Consider the following 23,336-nt stretch of genomic DNA (forward strand, 5'->3'; position numbering starts at 1 on the left):
AATGGAAAAGTTTCCAACCTTCACAGCCTTTTCACCATTGCGGCTGCTCCTGGACTCCAGGGAGGCCTTTCGGGGTGTACTCGAAGGCTCATCCGTCAAATCTAGTGTCAGCTTCTCAAATGACAGGTCTCTGAAACAAGAGAGAGCTCCATCAACATGCAGCCATGTCGTCCACCAGGGTGGATTCCAATCAAATTCTCCCAGCGACAATCTCTGATACCTTCACCCAGTCACCTGTTGGTTACAGTCCCTTTCCAAATATTTCCCCAGTTCACCTATTGTATTGTTTCCGAATATTTCCATGTGGCATCAAAAAAGGCCATTCAGTGCCTTCAGTCAATGCAATGCCATCAGTCTGATTTGCTCTCTCTTGCATGCTAGTCAATTCAACACCTACCAAAACGTAATTTACAGAGGTCATTTAAATGACTGGGATGTGGGAGGAAACCAGAGCATCCGGGGAAGCCCATGCAGTCAATCTCCTCCGCACTTCCCATGGTGTAATCTCCAGAAGTGCACACAACACTTCAAATATGCCCTCACCGGTATTTTGCAAAGATGAAAAATATTGTCATATACCTCCTTTACTATATTGAGCAGAGAATGATGAACTTGAACTCTGAGTTACCTCTGTTCATCAACATTCCTTCATGCCCGGCCTCTTTCAGGAGATGTCCTTCCCCGATTTGGCAGTATACAAGGACAAAAGATACATGAAACGGAATAGAAGAACAATCGTGAAGGAAGAAACCGGCACCAGATGAAATTGTGGGGACTGGACATCTTAAAGGGGATGGAAGTTCAAGGGGCTGAATCTCCTAGGGGAGAAGAGAGCTGCGGCTGGGATCATTCAAAAAGCTAGTCAAAAGATTGCCTTGGAAAAACCCAGCAAGTAACGCAGCGCCCTTTGGAAGCAAAATATAACCGTCGGATGTTGTGTGACCTGCTGAGATTTTCAAGCACATTTGTGCATTGCACTTGACCCCAGCATTTGAATAGTTTCTTGTCTATCGCCTTGGTGAGCTGCAAGAGACAAATGCAGAACCACAATTCGTATTACAGTAAAACCCCCGGTATCCGGCACCTATGGGGATTGGTAGATGCCGGATAAGTGAATTTGCCAGTTGCTTGAAATTGCATGTTGCATGATAGCAAACTAACAGCTAGAGGGCGCCAATTTTAAACTTTTGTATTTTTTTACCAACTGTAAAAGTCAATACCATGCAAAAGTTGACCCCTATTTTCAGTCCAAAAATCTGGTATTTTCCATATAGAATGTGAAAGCTAACCCCTCTATTTTTCGCCCAGACTACCCCTCCCATTGGACCTCCCAACGCCCTGACCATGGACTTTCACTTCGGCCCCAGCCACCCACTCATCCAAGCTCCTGAAGCCCCTGGTAGGCTGCCCATCCAAGTTCCTTTTTTTTATAATTTTTTTTATTTTTCACACTGTGAACCATATCAATCAAAATACATACAAACATTTCCCTCTTAAATATACACAGTGGCATTTTCTCCCCCTTTTCCCCCCCTACCTTCCCTTCTCCCTTCTCACCCCCCTCCAAGCCCTTTAAACATTCAACATATACAATACAATAAACCCATTAAACAATGTCATCAAACAATGAAAATAAACAAGAAAATTATGTCATCTACCTTTACACACTGGATCAAGTCAATTTGTCTTCTTATCATTTTAAGGGGTGGAGGACCGAGGCAAGCCCTCTCTGTTATGTTCCATTTACGGTTCCCAAATTTGTTCAAATACTGTGAATTTATTTTTTAAATTATATGATATTTTTTTCCAATAGAATATATTTATTCATTTCCATGTACCATTGCTGTACTCTCAGGCTCTCTTTTGATTTCCAAGTTGACATTATACATTTTTTTGCTACAGCTAAGGCTATCATAATAAATCTTTTTTGTGCTTCATCCAGTTTGAGGCCTAATTCTTTACTTCTTATATTACTTAGAAGAAAAGATGTCTGGATTTTTTTGTATGTTGCTTTTTGTGATTTTATTTAATACCTGATTTAGATCTTCCCAAAACTTTTTCACTTTCCCACATGCCCAAATTGCATTACCTGTTGTTCCCGTTTCCTTCTTACAGCGAAAACATCTATCTGATACTGTTGGGTCCCATTTATTTAACTTTTAGGGCGTGATATATAACCTGTGTAACCAATTATACTGTATCATGCGTAACATTGTGTTTATTATATTCTTCATGGTTCCAGAGCATAACTTTTCCCATATTTCATATTTTATCTTTATGTTTAAATCTTTTTCCCACTTTTGTTTGGGTTTATAGCTTATTTCATCATTTTCCTTCTCTTGCAGCTTAATGTACATGTTCGTTATAAATCTTTTAATTATTATTGTGTCTGTAATCACATATTCAAAGCTGCTTCCTTCTGGTAATCTCAGTCTGCTTCCCAATTTATCCTTTAGGCTTTCAGTTGATGGTATGCAAACATTGTACCATGAGTTATTCCATATTTGTACTTCATTTGTTCAAATGTTAATAAATTATTTCCCAAAAAACAATTTTCTAATCTTTTAATTCCTTTTTTCTCCCATTCTCTAAAGGAAAGGTTATCTATCGTGAAAGGGATTAGTTGATTTTGCGTCAATAATAATTATGGTAGTTGGTAATTTGTTTTTTTCCTTTCTAAGTGAATCTTCTATTGAGTAAATGATGCAGTACTGGTGAACTTTTATATTGCACCAGCTTTTCATCCCACTTATAAAGTATATATATTTTATCTAGCTCTATCTTAGTCCATTCTGGTTTTTCCCTTGTCTGATAAAAATCTGATAAATACCTTAATTGTGCGGCTCTATAATAATTTTTAAAGTTTGGTAACTGCAAACCAACTTGGTTGTACCTCTCTGTTAATTTATCTACTGCTATCCTCGGTTTCCCCCGTTTCCTTAAAAAAATCCTTATTATTCTCTTTAGTTCATTAAAGAATTTCTCTGTTAAGGGAATTGGTAATGATTGAAATAAGTATTGTATCTTTGGGAAGGCATTCATTTTAATGCAATTTACTCTCCCTATCAACATTAGCAGTAATTCTTTCCAATGTTCCAAGTCTTCCTGCAATTTCATTATTAGTGGGTGATAATTTAATTTGTACAAGTAGCTTAAATTATTATCTAACCTAATACCTAGGTTTCGGATTGCTTGTGTTTGCCATTTAATGGTGATTCTTTTTTAAATTCTGTATAATACGCATTACTCATTGGCATTGCTTCACTTTTATTTGTGTTGATCTTGTACCCTGATATTTCTCCATATTCCTTCAATTTCTTATGTAGTTCTTTTATTGATATTTCTGGTTCTGTTAAGTATGCTATGATGTCATCTGCAAATAAACTGATTTTATGCTCTTTCTCCTTTATTTTTATCCCTTTTATTTTATTTTATGTTCTTATCGGTTCTGCCAATGGTTCTATTGCTAAAGCGAACAGTGAGGAAGATAGTGGACATCCATGCCTAGTTGACCTACTTAATTTAAATTGGTTCAATACATATCCATTTACTGTCATTTTCGCCAATGGTCCATTATATAATGCTTTAATCCAATTAATACATTTTTCTGGTAGGTTGAACCTCTGTAATACTTTGAATAAATAATTCCATTCTACCCTGTCAAAGGCTTTTTCTGCATCTAAAGCAACAGCCACTGTTGGCATCTTATTTCCTTGAACTGCATGAATTAAATTAATAAATTTACAGACATTATCCGCTGCTCATCTTTTCTTAATAAATCCCATCCAAGTTCCTGACACTTCAAACTACTTACCACAGTCAAAAGTAGTATGCGTGTAATAGTCGACATCCTAAAATTAATCCCCAAAATGCGACCTTAACATGAGTATATATACTTATTTTCTGTGATTTTTTTTGCCGGTTGCTTGAGGCTGGTGGTTGGTTGAATTCTGGATAATGAGGATTTTGCTGTATATGAATAAACAATGATGGGAATTCAGCATGGTGGGCACCAATGATCTCGCATTCTTACCCAGGCATGTTGCTGGATAGTGGTTGTCTCCCCTCGCACACAGCTGTCATGTAGGATGAGGGACTGTATGTCCCAGTGGAGTTAACAGTAGGAAACGCTTTTCTCAATAAACGGCCCCAAGTGGCAATGTTGATGTTCATCTGTGGAGCTCGAAGAAAAGCCTTCCCTAAAACACAGAACATTGGGCAGAGGGTTGGTGGGATCAGGGAGCACGTGCGTCATGCGTGACAAACCACTAGTAAGGTGGCTCCCACTCCAAAATACACCCAAATCACATTCACCACTCTCAAAACCTCTCAGCCACTCCCCTGATACACATCTGTATACATACTTGTTTCAAAAGTACGAGATTTGTCAACAACTTAGAAAGAAAGAGGTCTGTATCATCAGGTTTGCAGATGATACTGAGGCAGAGATCAGGTGCAGTTGTGAGCAAAAAGATGCAATGGAACACTGATCGATTCAGGATACGGGGACACTGATTGATTAAGGCAGCCATTCTCAGCGGGTGCTGTATGGACCCCTGGGGCCACAGCATATTTAAGGGGCTGGGGGATGGGCACTGATCCACTTAATATAGTCGGTAGGAAAGAAGTACGAAAGAAACCAACTAAACTTGACTGCTTCACAGGGAACTTTGACCAGAGTCCTTAGGGGAACATAGCCAAACAAAGGTCAAGAATGGCTAGATTAAGGATGTGGGGGGGCGCTGATCAATTGAGGACACGGGGAAAACAGAAATGCATTTGGGGTGTCCGGCCTCTACATTTCCACATGAAGGGAAGCAGGAACTGTGAGAGCAGAGGAATTTATAGTCCCTGGTACAGGTGTCACAACAAACTGGTGGATGGGAAATATTAATTTATAAAGCATTTCCAAGCTACAGTGGAGAAGTGATGTTAGGAAACATTTAACGCCACACCACATATAGAATTACTTGGACAGATGACTGAAAGGTCTCTTTGAAAGGATCTGAACGCAGGAGTAGGGGGTTAGAGCGAAGGGCCTCGACAGCTTGAAGGAAGAATGCCAAAAGATCAGATATCAGGGAAGCACGAGAAACTGCAATTGGAAGAGCACCCCACACCACCAGATGCGGGGGGGTGGAGAAGAGGAATGGGAGGAAAGATTTCAATATGGCGCAGTTAGCATAGTGGTTAGTACAAAGCTGAAGCGCCTGCAAGCTCACACCAAGACACAAGAGCAACTTGTCCGTGAACTATTCTTTGCAGACGATGCCGCTTTAGTTGCCCATTCAGAGCCAGCTCTTCAGCGCTTGACGTCCTGTTTTGCGGAAACTGCCAAAATGTTTGGCCTGGAAGTCAGCCTGAATGTTTGGTCCTCCATCAGCCAGCTTCCCAGCATGACTACCAGCCCACCCACATCTCCATCGGGCACACAAAACTCAAAACGGTCAACCAGTTCACCTATCTCGGCTGCACCATTTCATCAGATGCAAGGATCGACAACGAGATAGACAATAGACTTGCCAAGGCAAATAGCGCCTTTGGAAGACTACACAAAAGAGTCTGGAAAAACAACCAACTGAAAAACCTCACAAAGCGTATACAGAGCCGTTGTCATACCCACACTCCTGTTCGGATCCGAATCATGGGTCCTCTACCGGCATCACCTACAGCTCCTAGAACGCTTCCACCAGCGTTGTCTCCGCTCCATCCTCAACATTCATTGGAGCGACTTCATCCCTAACATCGAAGTACTCGAGATGGCAGAGGCCGACAGCATCGAATCCACGCTGTTGAAGATCCAACTGCGCTGGGTAGGTCACATCTCCAGAATGGAGGACCATCGCCTTCCCAAGATCGTGTTATATGGCGAGCTCTCCACTGGCCATCGTGTCAGAGGTGCACCAAAGATGAGGTACAAGGACTGCCTAAAGAAATCTCTTGATGCCTGCCACATTGACCACCGCCAGTGGGCTGATATCACCTCAAACCGTGCATCTTGGCGCCTCAAAGTTTGGCGGGCAGCAACCTCCTTTGAAGAAGACCGCAGAGCCTACCTCACTGACAAAAGGCAAAGGAGGAAAAACCCAACACCCAACCCCAACCAACAAATTTTCCCCTGCAACCGCTGCAACCGTGTCTGCCTGTCCCGCATCGGACTTGTCAGCCACAAACGAGCCTGCAGCTGACGTGGACATTTACCCCCTCCATAAATCTTCGTCCGCGAAGCCAAGCCAAAGAAAAAGTTCAAAGCTATTACTGTGCCATCAGCCTGGATTCAAATCCAGTGCTGTCTGCGTGGAGTTTGCACATTTTTCCCATGCCTATGTGGGTTTTCTCCAGTTTTTTCCCACCCTCCAAAATTGTATGGAGTTAGCCCATAAAATATTGAAGCAGAAGTAGGCTATCCGCCCATCAGTCTGCTCTGCTGTTCCATCATGAGGTGATCCACTCAGCCCCACTTCACTGCCTTCTCTCCATAACTTTCGGTAGCCTGACTATTCAGATACCCATCAAATCTCTGCAGAACCTTTTTTGTAAAGTCACCAAGAGTGACCCAGAACTTCCAGTCGCCCCTCATTTAATTCTCCATCTGTCTTTGATCTGTCTTGTCTCTGACCTTATGCACTACTCCAATAATTCTCTGTGGGTACGATGCAGCCCAAACTTGTGTGCACTTCAGATCTTGTTAGTTTTTGGATGCATGGAGTTGGGAGTAATGCGTTAGCATGGATCAGGATTGGTTAACCAGTTAGAGGAAGAGAGTTGATGTTTCTCTGGGTGCCAATCAGAGGTGAGCAGTGGTCGGAAGGATATGTTAACAATTTGGGGAAGGGGACCAAGTGGAGTCTACCTAAGTGTACTGATTACAGAATTGAGTGGAAAAGCAAATTATGTAGAGCAGTAGTTTTCAAACTTTTTCTTTCCACTCCCTTACCACCTTAAGTAATCCCTATGCCATCGGTGCTCTGTGATTAGTAAGGGATTGCTCAAAGTGGTATGTGAGTGGAGGAAAAAGGTTGAGAATCATTGATCCAGATTCGATTGTTACTGAAATATTTTGCTTGAGAAAAATTGTCATTGACCCATTTCCCTTGAAATTCTGAAACCATGCACATGTTTAGTCAATTAGTTATGATTAAAACAGTGGTTTTCAACCATTTTCTTTCCACTCACATACCCTTACTAATTACAGAGCATCTATGGCACACATGTCAAACTCTGGCCCGTGGGCCAAATTTGGCCCGCAATATAATTATATTTGGCCCGCAAGATCATTTCAAAAATGTATTAGAGGTGGCCCGCTGGCCGCCTCGCCAGTATAGCGCATGCACAGCTAATACTATAAATCCCAGAATGCATTGGCGTTAGCCCGCTAATCGCCCCCACCTCCTCTGTTTACGTTGCAGGGTCTCACCGTGGACTCTGGTTTTGGGGCCTGGCTGGTGTCAGGGGAAGCCAAGGCCGCTTCCCAGCGCCCGGAACCGGAGGCCTCGGGCCTGACCTCGCCAGGACCGTTGCCCACTCCCCCTCCCTGCCACAGGCCGACCCGCGACTCACAGTGACGGGGCCGCTGATCCACCGAGATGTCGCCCTGCAGCGAGAGCCGATGCCCCCGCACTGTCGTGTCCCCCTGCCCGCCCCCCCACCGCAGTGCGGCCTGGCCGGTGTCAGGGGAAGCCAAGGCCACTTCCCAGCGCCCGGAACCGGAGGCCTCGGGCCTGACCTCGCCAGGACCGTTGCCCACTCCCCCTCCCTGCCGCAGGCCGACCCGCGACTCACGGTGACGGGGCCGCTGATCCGCCGAGATGCCGCCCTGCAGCGAGAGCTGATGCCCCTGCAGCGAGAGCTGATGCCCCCGCATTGTCGTTGTCCAACCCGATCGCCCGCAAACCCCGCCCTCCCACACACAGGCCTGAGTAAGTATTATGAACTTTAATCTCAGGATAAAACGATCTTCCAATAGTTTCATGTCACAGTGATAAATATATTCCTGGTTAAAAATGGTCCTGCACCTGGATACAAGCTCATTAGGCATAAAACTTGAAAAGTATGTAAATCAAAGGATATCTGTACCAATGGAAAAAGGGCATGGCAAATAACCCTGCTAGAGTTCATGCCCACAATCAGTCACCCATTTGATTGTTTCAGGAATCATGTTATTCTCCCACATTCTCAATAGCCCTCAGATTTTACTATTCGACAGCACACTAGCAACATTTGACAAATCCTCTATAGAGAAATATTATTTATTGAATATTTTATTTCTCATTTGTTAATGCTTCTGGAAAGAGTTTATCCAAAACTATTATTAAACATTTATTTTAATAAGAAAAAGTTTAACATTACATATGTTGAAAGAAGAGAAAACATGCAGATGTTGTTGAAAATTTTCAATAAATATTTAGTTCGGCCCTCGACTTAGTCCAAGTTTTTAATTTTGGCCCTCCGTGAATTTGAGTTTGACACCCCTGATCTATGGCATAGGGATTACTTAAAGTGGTGTGTGAGTGAAAAGAAAAGGCTGAAAACCACTGATGTAGAGGATGCAGAGAATCTGCAGAGAGGCAGATCAATGAGTGGGCAAGGAAATGGCAGATGGAGTATAATGTTGGTAAATGCAAGGTCATCCACTTTGGGTGGAAAAAAATAGATCAATTACTTAAAGATAGATTCAGCATGCTGCTGTACAGAAGGATGTGGGAGTGCTTGTATGCGAATTGCAGGTGAAACAGGTTATCAAGAAGGCAAATGGAATACCAGCCATTGCTGGAGGGAAGGCACTTAAGTGCATGGATGTACAGGATACTGGTGAGATCGCCCTGGAGTACTGTGCATAGGTCTGGTCTCCTTACTTGAGAAAGGATATACTGGCTTTGGAGATGGTGCAGAGGAGGTTCACCAGGAGATGGGGGGTTATCTTCTGAGAAAGGCTTGAGACGCCTGGGACTGTACTCGCGAGAATTCTGAAGAATGAGAAGGGATCTTTATTGAAAAAGAAAACTATGAAATTGACAGATAAGACAGAGTCAGGAAAGTTTTTTTCCAACTAGTGGGTGAGACTGGAACAAGGAGATATTGCTTCATGATTGGAGGAAGTATGCTTAGGATAGAAATGAGGAGGAAATACTTTTCCCAGAGAATGATGAATCTGTGGAATTTTAAAAAATTTTTAGACACACAGCATGGTAACAGGCCATTTCTACCCACGAGTCCGTGGCACCCGATTTACACCCAATTAACTTACATCTGTGGGACATTTCAAACGGTGGGAGGAAACCAAAGCTCCCAGGGCAAATGCACGCCATAAAGGGGAGAACGTACAAAATCCTTACAATCAGCACGGGATTTGAACCCTGGTCTAGATTGCACTAACTGCTACACTGCCCCAATTCTCTGTCCAAGGTATGTGCAGAATCTACCTCGTTAAATATATTTAAAAAGGTGATCTGCGCTAGTCTTCCGCTTCCCTGGAGACTGCAAACCCTTTGTGGCTGATCCCACTGCCCCGCTCTCCCCCGACAGCACTAGATCAGACCCCACACTGATCCCACTACCCAGGTCTCCCTCAACAGCGCTAGATTGTCTTCACTCCGCCGAGGACATCGACATGAGGCGATGTCTTAAAAAAGCAGCCTCTCTCCTCAAGTACCTCCCCCCACCCACCCACCCAGGCCCTCTTTGCTCTGCTCCCATGTGGAGAAAAGGTCGAGGAGCCTGAAGACGAGCACTCATCGACACAAGGATGGCTTCTTCCCCTCCGACGGCAGGCACAACCTTGCTCTGATGTTTCTTTTGCATTAATTTTGTGTAGAATCAGAATTCATTGTTGTGAACATGCCACGATATTGTTATAAATTTCATTTCAAAAATAAATAAATAATGGATGTGAGGGAAAAAAACAGCGCTAGATTGGACCCCACACTGATCCCACTACCCCGCTCTCTCCCGACAGCGCTAAATCAGTCCCTTTAACCTTTCCGACTGAATTAAAAGAAGTGATTGACCAAGGAGGCTACAAAGAATTCACCTTAGAGGAATTATCAACGTTTATTGGAAAAATCAACGATACTTGCGATCAGTTTACTTTAACGTATTATGTGATAGTAAATACCGACAGTCACACTATTACCATTGTAAGTCGGCCCATCCTAAGTACACTTCAATCAGGTCTCCTCTCAGCCTTCGAGACTCCAACTTTGCTCAGCCTCTCCCCTTAACTCACTCTGTCTAAACCAGGCAACATCCTGGTGATGCCGACTTTGTTGTTGAACTACAATCACAGTGCCTACAGACTTTCACACTTCTTCTTTGGCTTGGCTTCGCGGACGAAGATTTATGGAGTGGGTAAATGTCCATGTCAGCTGCAGGCTCATTTGTGGCTGACAAGTCCGATGCGGGACAGGCAGACACGGTTGCAGCGGGTGCAGGGGAAAATTGGTTGGTTGGGGTTGGGTGTTGGGTTTTTCCTCCTTTGCCTTTTGTCAGTGAGGTGGGCTCTGCGGTCTTCTTCAAAGGAGGTAGCTGCCCGCCAAACTGTGAGGCGCCAAGATGCACGGTTTGAGGCGCTATCAGCCCACTGGCGGTGGTCAATGTGGCAGGCACCAAGAGATTTCTTTAGGCAGTCCTTGTACCTTTTCTTTGGTGCACCTCTGTCACGGTGGCCAGTGGAGAGCTCGCCATATAACATGATCTTGGGAAGGCGATGGTCCTCCATTCTGGAGACGTGACCCACCCAGCGCAGCTGGATCTTCAGCAGCGTGGACTCGATGCTGTCGACCTCTGCCATCTTGAGTACTCCGACTTCTAACGTCCTGCTAAACCTCTTCCTTCACAGAGAATCTCAGTCTTAATTCTAATAGAAACAGACTGGGCAGTTTGAGAAAAGACATGGAGAAGATTTACTAGAATGATACCAGGAGTGAAAAAGTTAGCGTATGAGGAACATTCGGTGGCTCTTGGACTGGACTCGCTGGAGAACAGAGGATGAAGGGGACCTCATAGAGGCATTTCGAATGCTGAAAGGCCTGGACAGAGTAGATGTGGCAGGGATGTTTCCCATGGTAGGGGATTCGAGGACAAGAGGGCACAATTTCAGGATAAAAGGATGTCATTTAAAACAGAGATGTAAAAAAATTTATTTAGCCAGAAGATCAGGGGTCTGTGGAACTTGTTGCCACAGGCAGCTGTGGAAGCAAAGTAGTTGGATGTATTTAAGGTATTTGATTAGTCAGGGTACCAAGGGGTACGGGGAGAAGACCAGAGTGTGGGGCTGAGTGGGATGATGGATCAGCTCATGATACAATGGTGGAGCAGACTCGATGGGCCGTTTAGCCTACTTCTGGCCCTATATCTTGTGATCTTGTAATTCAACATGGTCTGTTGATGAGGCAGCTCAGGCAGAGTGTTATATCTCCTAGAATCCCACTAAAGTGCTGCCAACAACAGCAATGACTGGTAGACTACGCACAAACTTGTCAGGAACTTCTGCCTCCATTTTCAGAATTGTGAACAGGAAGGCTTTTCCTTCATAACAGTTTTTCATCTTCCACCACACTGCAATTAAGTTCAGATTAGCTCTCAGATCAACATCAAGGATGTGGTCAATTAAGCAGTTACTCAAAAATTAACTGTAATTCTTTTCAAATCTGTTTGCATGGCCGTTTTGCTGACTGTGAAGAGTTATTAGAAAGACAAGCAATTTACAAATTGGATCTTTACAGAACATTCTAATTCAGATTATGTCAATGGGCTGAACTTTAAATGTAGCAAAAATCAGGATGATCCCAAAACAATTTCACTTTACCTTGCTGCTTGGAAAAAATCTTCTTTTGCCGTTGTAGTTTAGGGATTCTTTCGATCACTGGGTTGGAGAAGGTGACCTGTCAAATAACAATTAGTCATAGACTGAGAGATCGGTCATCTTAGAGCTAGAGAGCATGAAAACAGCCCCTTCAGTTAAACCTGCCCACTCCGACCAAAATATCCCACCCACGCTAATCCCACCTGCCTGCATTTACCCAATATCCCACTAAGCCCATCCCATCCATGCATCTGTCCAGTTTCTTTCCCCCTCAAACACTGCAACAGTACCTGTCTCCACATTGCCCCAAGCGAGGCAGTCTCGCAACCAGCTGAGCACAAACTGATTTTGCTCAACCCTGGGGTCCTGTTTCCAAACCCAGGAACAGAGATCGTTAAAATGACCTAGAAGATCACTGGGGTCTCCCTTCCCATTACCCAGCCTGGCAGTTCTGATTTCAATCCCCCTGGACCTCCTTCTTGATGGTAGTGGGTCAAAGGTGGAAAGGGTCCTCAATAATTCTTTGATCCCTACCCATCAGTAAATCTTGTTGACATTAAAAGTAGTCAATATCAGGTATTTGGGGGGGGGGGGGGGGGTGGGCGGGGGGGGGAGAATGGAAAAACTTCAGCTGTTTTCTCTGGAGGTTGAGGGTTGATGTGATAGAGGTTATAAAATATTGAGAAACATTGATAGGGTAGACCAGAATAATTTACCCTGGATAAAATGTCACACACTAAAACAGTGGTTCTCAACCTTCCCCCCCACTCACATACCACTTTAAGTAATCCTTTACTAACCACAGAGCACTTATTTCATAGGATGTGGATTGTAAGGGATTATTTAAAGTGGTGTGCAAGTGGGAGAAAAAGTTGAGAACCACTGGATTAGAGGATCTACATTTAAAGTGAGTCCCAACATCCCATCTTAGTAACCCCTGAGTTCATGAACTTGTTCACTACATTCCTACAAGTAATGAAGTTGTCATCGATCCTCAGATGTACCTCAGTCAGCAACATTCCCTGAGGCTCCAGATCCAAGTGGATTTCATGACGTTGATTATCCAGAAAATCTTCCAGCTTGAGATATTTTAATGCACAGAGCGAACGCCAATCTTTCCAGTAGACACTAATTTCCAATTCTCGAGACTGAAAAGTAAGGAAGATTAAAAATCAAGAGTTCCAGATTTAATAGACTCCAGCACATCCCATACAGAAATATAGTTGCAGCTGAGGTTCACCAGGATTGGAGAGTTGTGGCTGAGTGGAAAGGTTGGACAGACATGGAGCTTTGGAAGCTGAGGGTGAGCTGGCAGAAGTCATACACAACAATGAGAGGTGTAGGCAGGGTCAGAGGCTGGAGTCCATCTCCCAGGTGGAACTGTCAAATACCAGAGGGTCTCAGTTTATGGTGAGTAGTTTAAGGCAGGACTTTTTATGGAGAGTGGAAGGTGCTGTCAGTGGGTGGGGAGAAATGGAAACAGATATGATGATACTGTAAAACCCCCGGTATCGCAAACTGGCCTGTCCATCCTTGGTCTCCTCCGCAGCTTGGGTGAAGCCCAATGCCAAATAACAGTATAACACCTCATGTTCCACCCAGGTAGCATAGAGCCTAATGTTATGAACATCTTGCAGGTATAGTGGCCCACTAACCGGAATAGGACCTGGTACACGAGATTGCTCACGAATGTGGCGACCAAGCAGACCACACGGGGGCCAACAACCTTTGTTCCAGGTGACAACCTGCATGGCAGGAAAAGAGCAACAGCAGGAACGCTGACCAATCTGAGGCCGCCACTGCTGTGATGTCACTCCTGTCGTCAGCAGCGGGGAGAGAATATAAGCAGAGCTGCCAATATATTAAATCAGTCTTAGATTTTGACTTCTTGGGTGTTTGTCCTCTCTCCACACTTCACAGTAGCGTGCATACTACGCAGGTTTCAATCATTCCCCCTCACTCTTCAAATCCACCAGCCTGGTAGATGCCGGATAATGTGAATTTACCGGTGGCTTCAGATGGCGTGTTGATTGGATTGGCAAAGTAACCGCCAAAAAGCACCAATCTTAACCTTTCGCATTTTATATCTATTTATTTTCCACAATTTTTTTGCCAGTTGCTTGAATGCCAGATAACGAGGATTTTGCTGTAATGCTTACAAGATTACAAGATCATGAATAGGCAAAGACAGAATGCACCACGTGCAGGGAGATGCGATCATGTTCAGCACAGATATTATGGACTGAGGGCTTGTCCCTGCGCTGAACCATTCCACATTCCATGTTCTCTGCACATTAGTCAAGAAACATATTTGAAAAATAAATAAATACATTTGGGGTTGATTTATTTATTCTTTCCACAAAAAATTCTTCAGAAGAGGACCTTATTCTGTAGTTTAGGTTTGTGATTTGTGAATTGCAGTGAGTTTCTGTTACCCAGACCAATGGTTGCATGCATCTGAAGCCCCTTTCACACTTGCCAGTGATCCCAGGAATCAAACGCCAATCGGCCTTTAAAATGCCAAGTGTGAAAGCAAAATCTGCTCAACCCCAGTGTCAGATGACGTCATCTCAAGACGGGGATTGGCGGCCTCGACCCCTTGTACATTCCCCGGCATCTGCAGACACCGACGTTGAGATCAGGCAATTGTGAAACGGGCAACTGCATTGCAGGCACTTCCTATTAAAAGTAGAATAGACAAATGCCAGGGATAATCCCTTGCAAGTGTGAAAGCATTCAGTGTCCTGGTTAAGGGTGGTCTTGTGTGAAAGATCAAACCCCCAATCCTATCCCAGGACACCGAACGACCAATTTACTGGGATGCAAATACTTAAAACACTCTGACCCTCGCCCTGTCTTGGTGAATCTGGTCTGCTTCCTGCAGCACAATCACCTTCTCAACCCCCTCCCAGCTGCCCTGCACCCCCTGGTCCGCTCCCCTCCCCATCTCGCTCCCCCCAGCTCTTTGCCCCCCATGCTGTGCTCCCCTTCCCAGTCCTGTTACTCCTCCCAGTCCCCTCCCCCACCTCCCTCTCACCCTGCTGCCCCTCCCAGTCCCACTCCCCTAACTTTGCCCCACTCCTTCCCAGCCCTGCTCCCCCCAACCCCCAACCCCCCGGACTGTACCATCCCGGCCCCACTCCCCCTCCCTGCAGCACAATTGCACCCTGATGATCACTCATTAACTCCTGGTGATAATCCTGTCCCTGACCCCCCCCACCCCCCCACCGGACTCAGGCTACTCACACGCTCCAGCTCCACTGTGAAGCTCTGATTCCAGGATTGATCGCCTACTGATTTCCACGCAGTCTGTCCCACAACGATGTTGTCAAGCTTCAGGACAGCACTCACTTCGTCTGGTGGGAAAGGAAAAGTGTGAAAACCATATCGGCCCGCTTGAAGTACCATCATCGGTCAACTCTGCTCAACATAAGCACATCCTTCATGGATTTTAGATCCCCTCCATTTCTCACTGCTCCTCCGGGGAACCAAACCTGTGCCTGCAGTCTCCATTACACACTCTTCCGATAGATTAACTCAATGCCACATATATTAATTAAGTTTAAACATGCTGTGCCCGTGAAATTGTACATCACATCCAGGCAGCAAAATGGCAGCTGGTAAAGTTCATCTTCAGAGACCATTAGTGAAGCAAAGAACACTTTTTCCATCACCATTCCCAGGATACAGAGATCACTGAAAATACCAGCATTTGTTATTTATATCAAATTGTCCATGAACTAAACATGTCCTTCGTCAGTCCATCAGCACAAACTGCTTTCCCTCTCCCTCCTCTGTGGCTCAGTGTAACTGGCATCAGCATCCCTGTGGTGCACAGCTCCACGTTCTCACCCCTCTTTGAATGAAATGTTCAGTCCCCTTCCACTCCCACCCCAAACTCTGCTGGATTTTTAAGGATGCCATGGTTGACATAACACTATCACAGCACCAGTGACCAGGGTTCAAATCTGGCACTGTCTGTAAGGATCTTGTACATTCTCCCCATGATCACGCTCAGAGGGTAACCTCAAGCTGAACCTCAGGCTCAGTGGGTAACCTCAAGCTGAACCTCAAGCTCAGTGGGTAACCTCAAGCTGAACCTCAAGCTCATTGAGTAACCTCAAACTGAACCTTGATGCTCATGCTTCACAATGCGTTCTCCTCAACAGTGGGGAAACCAAACAGAGATGATCAAGAAACAAAACCTGCAGATGCCAGGATCTCGAGCCAGAGAAACACACAAGAAACTGTGGATGCTCTGCTGGGGAACTCAGCGGCTCGAGCAGTGTCCGTGGGAGTAAAAGAATGGACAGACCCTTCATCAAAACTGAAAATATGGAGAGGGAAGCCAAGGTGAAGAGGGCAGGGTGGGAGGAGAAGAGATTGGTGATGCAGGGAGAGGTGAAACGGGACAGACAGAGGCTGGAGAATGGTAGTTGCCAGACGCAGGGAGAGAGAGGCAAGAGAAACAGGGATCAGTGGAGGGAGCTGAGTCACAAAAAGAGCGGTCATTAGAGATAAAGACTCTCCCTGTGTGACTCGACTCCTTTCCCTGATCCCTTCGTTGTTCTTGCCTTTAGGGGAGACATCAGGGCAAGTTTTTTTTAAAGAGTTGTGGGTGCCTGCGATGCCTTGCCAAAGATTGTGGAGGAGGTTAAAACATTAGTTAATTGATGTGTTAATTGGTCATATGGGTGTATTTAAGCAACAAGGGCTCTTGGGTCAGAAGGACCATATCTGTGCTGTAACTAAATTAATTATCTTGTGATTCATTATTGTTAGACATTCGGCCTATGATGGAGGATTTGGCTGTTGGAGTTAGAGAGGGATGATAGGCCACGCAGTCGCTGGGTCTGGGGGAGAATCTGAGTACATAGGCCTTTGGGACGTGGGAAGCAACTGGAGCACCTGGAGAATATGGGGAGAATGTACAAACTCCTTACAGAAACCAGCAGATTCGAACCCGGGCCACTGACTGCTGTAATGGTGTTGGGCAAACCATGCCACCTGTGAAAGTAAGTTCCTACTGTTACATATATAATTTTAACCTTGCTTGTAACCTAAATATTATAACCTTGATTGTAGAACAAATATTATAACATTGATTGTAACACAAACATTATTAATCAGATTGTAGAACAAGTATTATGAATTAGATTGTAGACCATATGTTAACTTGGGAATTTACTAATGTACGGGGGGTTAGCTAGTTTTTTGCTTGGGGGCAAATGGGATGAAACTTGTAAACGGGCAATGGGATCGGGGTGACGGATGGGGGGTGTACGCAAAGGAGGGTTGGGGGAGCCCTCGCCCACCAGCCGAACTACCCTGTGAACAGAACCCGTATAGAGCTTGGCAATAATAGGCGAACTAATGTAACGCGGTGGTAGCATAGTCAGGGCGAGATTGTCCTCTAAAGAGGACAAAGGAGGGATTGTAAGGTAAAACATCATGAGATGGGAATGTGTAAGGAGTTACCCTGTACAGGGCTGTAACAAGATGTGAATGCATCCTTGTACTTACAAGATAAGAGAGACATTGATGGATTGAGAGGCAGGAAGCTAGCAGGGAAAGGATAGCAACAGTTTTAGTCATTGGACAAGTAATGATATGATGATGTTCTAAGCATGTATCCAAGGGTATAAAAAATCACCATTTTGCTGATAACGGAAGAATGCATTCTCCGACTAACATTGTTAGTCGCAAGTGTTACAATCCGGTAATAAAGAACAAAGAACCCTGATTTCGACTCAGTCTGGTGTTTGTCTCACTCATTCATGAACAAAGCAGACCTAACACTACTCAGGATCTAACTGAAGACATTACATATGGGAGGCAAATGTTATGCTGTTACACTACAGAAGCATTATGTAGAACGAAAACAGAGGGACTACTATAGTGGCTTGGTGCCAGGACAACATCCCTCCCCTCAATGCCAGCAAAACCACTCGCAGACATCCGTGGGAGGGCTGGAGCTCACTCCCCAGTCCGTATGAATGGCACCGAGGTGGAGGTCATGAACAATGTGACCTGTCCTGGTCACTCATGTCAACGCAATGGCCTAGAAGGTGCACAAGAGCCTCGACTTCCCCAGAAACTTGAGGAAATTTCATCCACATCCTTTAACAACTTCTACAAAGGTATCATCGTGTCAAGATACTTCACTGTGTGGCACAGAATCTGCTCCACCCTTCTTTTACTTCCCATCCTATCCCTTTTGAAACATCTAGTGCATGCACCGGTCAATCCCGTCCTTATGTCAGCCAAACCTCTGTAAATCCCCCCTTGCTCTAACTTCATCTCCCTTATTCCTAATACTTCCTGCATTGAAGTAGACACATTTCATTCCTTCCGACTACATTTATGCTCCCTCCACTGTCTGTCCTTCCTCACCATCTCACTACACATTTCATCAACCTTTCCACCATCTGCCCTGTCATTCTGGTTCCCATCTCCCTGCCAAACTCGTTTAAACTCTCCACAGCAACTCTTGCAAACCTCTCTACCAGGATTTTGGACCCCTTCCAGTTCAGGTAATAACTGGTCCTCTGTGAAAATGGCATCTTCCCCAGAGGAAATCCCATTGATCCAGACACCTGACTTCCTGTCCTTGCACCAATTGTACGGGCCATTTCTGCCATATCATTCTGGCTCAAGGCAGTCAGCAATCCTGAGGTTACTACCCTTGAGATCCTGTCTTTCAGCTTCCTACCTAGCTCCCTGTATTCTCTCTTTAGGACCATATCCTTTCTCCTACCTAGGTGCCATGACTTCTGGCTGCTCACTTTCTCTTTTCAGGATACCATGGTCCCAATCCAAGATGTCCCTGATCCTGGCATCTGGGAGGCAATGAACTGGGCATCTCTCTTTATTTCCTTTCTACTCAACTAACTATGGAGACCCCCGTCATCACTGCTCTCCTTTTTTCCCTCCTTCCCTTCTGAGCCACAGGGCCAGGCTCAGTGGCAGAGACTCTATCACTGCAGCTTTGCCCCTGGTAGGCTGTGCTCTTCCCAACAGAATACTTACTGTTGAGTGGAACGGCCACAATAGCACCCCTGCACTACCTGCCTGATTGCTTTGGCTTTCCCTCTCCCGACAGTCACATGGCTCCCTACAGCTTAGGTAGGACTGCCTTCCTGTAGCTCCTATCTATGAACTCCTCATTCTCCTGTCATCAAGCTGCAGCTCCACTTCCCTGACACGGTCTGTAAGGAGATGCATCTCGTGCAGGTGGAGTGGTCAGGGAGACGGCAAGTCTCCCAGAATTCCATGAGTTGAGATGAGCACTGTCCTAACACTGTTGCCATTTTGACTATACCACCTTGATACTAATAGAAGGTCAAAGAATAAATAATAAAATCTCACCACAGCCGTATCTTAGTCTCTTAAGCCAAAGCCTCAACTCACCACTCTAACTTTGGCCCAGTTATACGATGGCCTTTCACCTTCATAAACCATCCTGCTCCCGCACACTCTCACTCCAACTCCCATTCAGCGGGAAAGAAACTTACAGCAGTGTACCCCCCTTCTAAACTGTTCCATTCTCACACATTCTGAATTTGTGGAATAAATCTATTTCAAAGGAGTTAAGACGAACAATAATTACGAGACAAAGCTTGCTATGGCCAAAGGAGGAAGGGTGAAATGAGGTCCATCATCAAACATCATCATTAAATCCTGTCTGTGTGGCAGCCCGCCCACAAAACTGAGTTACAGTGGAACATTTGAAGCTATCGTTGACCTTCGACAGAGGATGCACTGCTAATAGCATACAGTAAAATCCCCTGGTATCTAGAATTCAAGCAAACAGCAGTCTCAAGCAATTGTTAAAAAAAGAAAATAAATTAAAAAAAATAAAAATAAAAAAGAATTAAGTAATAGGTAAAATTTTAAGTTTAAAATTTTAAAAGTAAATGCTCTCTGAAGTAACACATAAACCTTTGGTGAAGATGGGAGCAAATATCCAGCCAGCAGAGAGCCTTGGTTGAGCTTTGCTCATAGCAGCTGTTTGAATAACATTGTGTGAAACAGTGATGGCGTCGCCCAGGATGAAGAACTGGTTGATGACGCTCGCCATTGTCTTAAAGTGTCTCCTATTCCCTGCTTAGTAAGAGTCACCCCGGTCAGAGGCTTTATCTGTAAACTTGGGAAGGGGGAGAATTAATTATCAATAATGTTATTGTTCATCTTTCAGGCAGCTCTGTGGAGGGGGAGAAACCTGCAGATGCAGCAATGGTTAAATGTTTTCAAAGAATGTGACTGAAAATAAAGAAAAATGCTTTCAAGTTTGTATATTCATGCGTGAAGTTTGTTCAGTGTAAGTACAGCCTAGTATTTTCATCTTTTAAACTGTTTATTCTTAAACTGTTTATTTTAAACTGGTGTATTAGTCAGGCATTGTAAGAGTAAGTCTCAAGCAACCAGAGAATACACTTATCCAGCAGCTACAAATCCCTAGACATACGGTTCCAGGGGTTTCACTGTATTTTCAAAAGTAATGAGATTTATCACAACGAAATCACAACTATGTGTCAGATCAGAAACGTCAATTCAGTTCCTCTTTCCACAGACAGTGCTGGAGTTGCCAAGTATTTCCAAGGTTATTCACAAATGGCAGCTTGCTTATCTGTTATATTTATACATTCAATTGAACAAGAACTCACTGGACAATGCTATTTTTTTCTTAAACTGCAAACTGAAAGACAAAGGATTAGTTTAATAACTCAACTGGACAAATCTTCTGTTTTAATGAAGTTACGGCCACTGCCACTGCCACTTCTTCCATACAGACCCCTGCTCGTCCGGCTCATGAAAGAATTCCGACCTTCACTGGGACTGTACGCAGGCAGAGATACTCCAGAACCACGAGAACGCCCTGGAACCGTCTCCAAAAGTCCTGTGCATCCAGCAATTCGCACCTCCAACGTGCCTGAAATAAACAAAGAGCCAGGTGATGTTCTATTCACGTGCCACTTCGATTAAAAATGGGCAATTCTAAATGTGCCCGCATGAAAAAAGGAATCTCAGAGGTGTATGGGATGTTATGTATGTATTCCAACAATAAATATGAAACCTTAATTGAATTATTTCCCCAATTCCTTCCTTTTGTAGCTTTGCGAAAACCAAACACAATCCCATATTTGCTGCAAAATTTGACAGGGATGTGAAGATGAATGAACCTTCTGAATCAGCTATCATAATGTTATCGCTCGTTCAAAGGTTTTGGATCTGCTATGGTTATGCAGGTGCCACCTGATGGGTCAAGATCTTCTCCATATTTCCCTACAACAGGAGAAATCTGGGGAGTCTATGATGGCTCACTGTGCAATCCCATTCCTGTCATTTATTCTCACCAAGGTAGACAGGGTCAGGGCTTTGAGGACAGGAGTTGGCACGTACTGTTACAACACAGAGAAGAGGTGGAAAATCTCGTGAAATGGTAAGAGAGTAACAACCTGAGTTTCAACTTGGACAAGATGAAGATCATGGACTTCAGGAGGACCAGGACAACCACCCTCCACTACACATCAACAACTCTTTAGTCGAGAGTGGAGAGCACCAAGTTCCTTGGAGTTCATTTGACTATTAACTGATTGTGGACACTCAACATCTCCTCACTTGTCAGGAAGGTGCAACAGCGACTGCATTTCCTGAGAAGACTAGAGTGGGCACAGCTACCGACCACCTTTTATACAAGCTCTATCAAGAGCATCCTGGCTACTGCATTACAGTGTGGTACGGTTGCTGCAGAGAAATGGATCAGAAGTCAATCCACAGGACCATAAGACTGGCAGAGAGGATCACTGGAGTCTCCCTTCCCTCCCCCTCCCCAATTAATGTGATCTACCAAGATTGCTGTCTGAAGAGGCCATGAAAAATCATTGGGGATCCATTCCATCCCTTGTACACAGCATCTTTCAGCTGCTCCCGTGGGAGAAGAGATACAGGAGTATCAGAACCAGAACCACCAGGCTGAGGAACAACTTCCCACAGGCAGCACGAATACTGAACAACCAAAGAAACTGCGCACGCTAACCTTATTCATGAAACAACATTTATTTGTTTTATATCGATGAATACTTGTCCTGCATGTGTACTGTTTGGTTGTATAAATGTTGATATCTGGTTGTATGTCTGCATGTTTTGTACTGAGGACCAGAGAATACAGTTTTGTCAGGTTATACTTGTACAATCATCCTACATAATAATCACAAATTTACATAAAATATAAATATGCACAAATATTTTGGAATAATTTACTCGTTTCATTTAGGTTTCATTTAGGACTCAAGGTTACAGGATGCTGTTCATAAATCTCACAGCCTGCGGGAAGAAGCTATTTCTCAGCATGGCAACCCTAATTCTAATGTTACTGTATTTCTTTCACGATGATAGTGGGCCAAAGATACTGTGGACTGGATGGCAGGGATCCTCAATAATTCTTTGAGCCTTACTTAAGCAACACTGCTAGTGAATGTCGTCAGTGGAAGAAAGGGAAACCCCAGTGATCTTCTCGCCCGTTTTGATGAATCTCTGCATTGACTTCCAGTCCGACACCCTGCAGCTACCGCCCCACACAATGATGCAGCCAGACAGGACACTGTGCTCCTGTGACACGTTGTCAAGATGGAAGCCTGTAGCCTTACACTCAGATTTATTGCCAAGAGGACAAACATGACATCACATACAACCCTGAGACTATTTCCTGCTGGCCCGGCAGAATTACCCCTTTACTAATAGTGAAAAAAAATCTGTACTCAAGAAGATATTTATACATGTAAACAAATAAAGAAATGTAAACAACCGACTGCACAATGCAGGGAAAAAAAAGTCTCTAATTGAGTTTGTTGTTGAGGAGTCTGATGGTGGAGGGGAAGCAGCTGTTCCTGAACTTCCTTAACATGTGTAGGCGCTGCTGTGCCTTCCTGTCTAACGAGGAGGTGTTGTGGGTCCAGGATAGGAACTTTGAGTTCTCCACGTTGGAACCGATAGAGTGGTCAACCTCATCCTCCTTAAGTCTACAATCATCTCCTTTGTCTTGTTCACGTTGAGACTCAGGTTGTCATTCTCGCACCTTTTTTCAAACTTCCCAATCTATTCTCTGCAGTGCGACACATCGTTGTTGCCAATGAGGCCAACTATAATTGTGTCATCCACAAACTTGATTATTCTTTTGGAAATTAATCTGGCGATTTACTCGTGAGTCAGCAGCGTGAACGGTAACGGGCTGAGCACACAGCCCTACGGAGCGCCAGTGTTCAACGTGATGGGGCTTGAGGTTTTGCTGCCAAACCAAACAGACTTTCCGTCAAAAAGTCCAGAATCCAGTCACACAGGGGGAATTTTGAGTCCCAGCGAGGATAGCCTCTCGGGAATGATTGCATCAAACGCTGACCTGAAGTTGATGAACAGCAGCCTACAGTAAGAGCCATCATTCTCCAGGTGGGTCAGGACGGAGTGGAGGGACAAGGTTACAGCATCATCTGTGGAATGGTTTCTTCTATAGGAAAATTGAAATGTGTCCAGCATC

The 23,336-nt window shown here is 44.6% G+C and overlaps 1 protein-coding gene across 1 annotated transcript in view; it reads right to left on the bottom strand.

The window, feature by feature from the left end:
* The window catches only part of pkn1a (protein kinase N1a), a 170,975-nt gene that overhangs the window by 49,321 nt on the left and 98,318 nt on the right, over window positions 1-23,336 (bottom strand). Inside the window, exons 7-12 of the mRNA XM_069927546.1 lie at window positions 20,535-20,735; window positions 15,050-15,159; window positions 12,808-12,951; window positions 11,807-11,882; window positions 4,034-4,199; window positions 19-130 (exon numbers count right to left, since the gene is read on the bottom strand). Of these exons, the coding sequence (XP_069783647.1) occupies window positions 19-130; window positions 4,034-4,199; window positions 11,807-11,882; window positions 12,808-12,951; window positions 15,050-15,159; window positions 20,535-20,735 (809 nt within the window). The remainder of the gene's footprint in view (window positions 1-18; window positions 131-4,033; window positions 4,200-11,806; window positions 11,883-12,807; window positions 12,952-15,049; window positions 15,160-20,534; window positions 20,736-23,336) is intronic.

This window comes from Narcine bancroftii, chromosome 3, assembly GCF_036971445.1.
Source record: "Narcine bancroftii isolate sNarBan1 chromosome 3, sNarBan1.hap1, whole genome shotgun sequence".
Lineage (NCBI taxonomy): Eukaryota > Metazoa > Chordata > Chondrichthyes > Torpediniformes > Narcinidae > Narcine > Narcine bancroftii.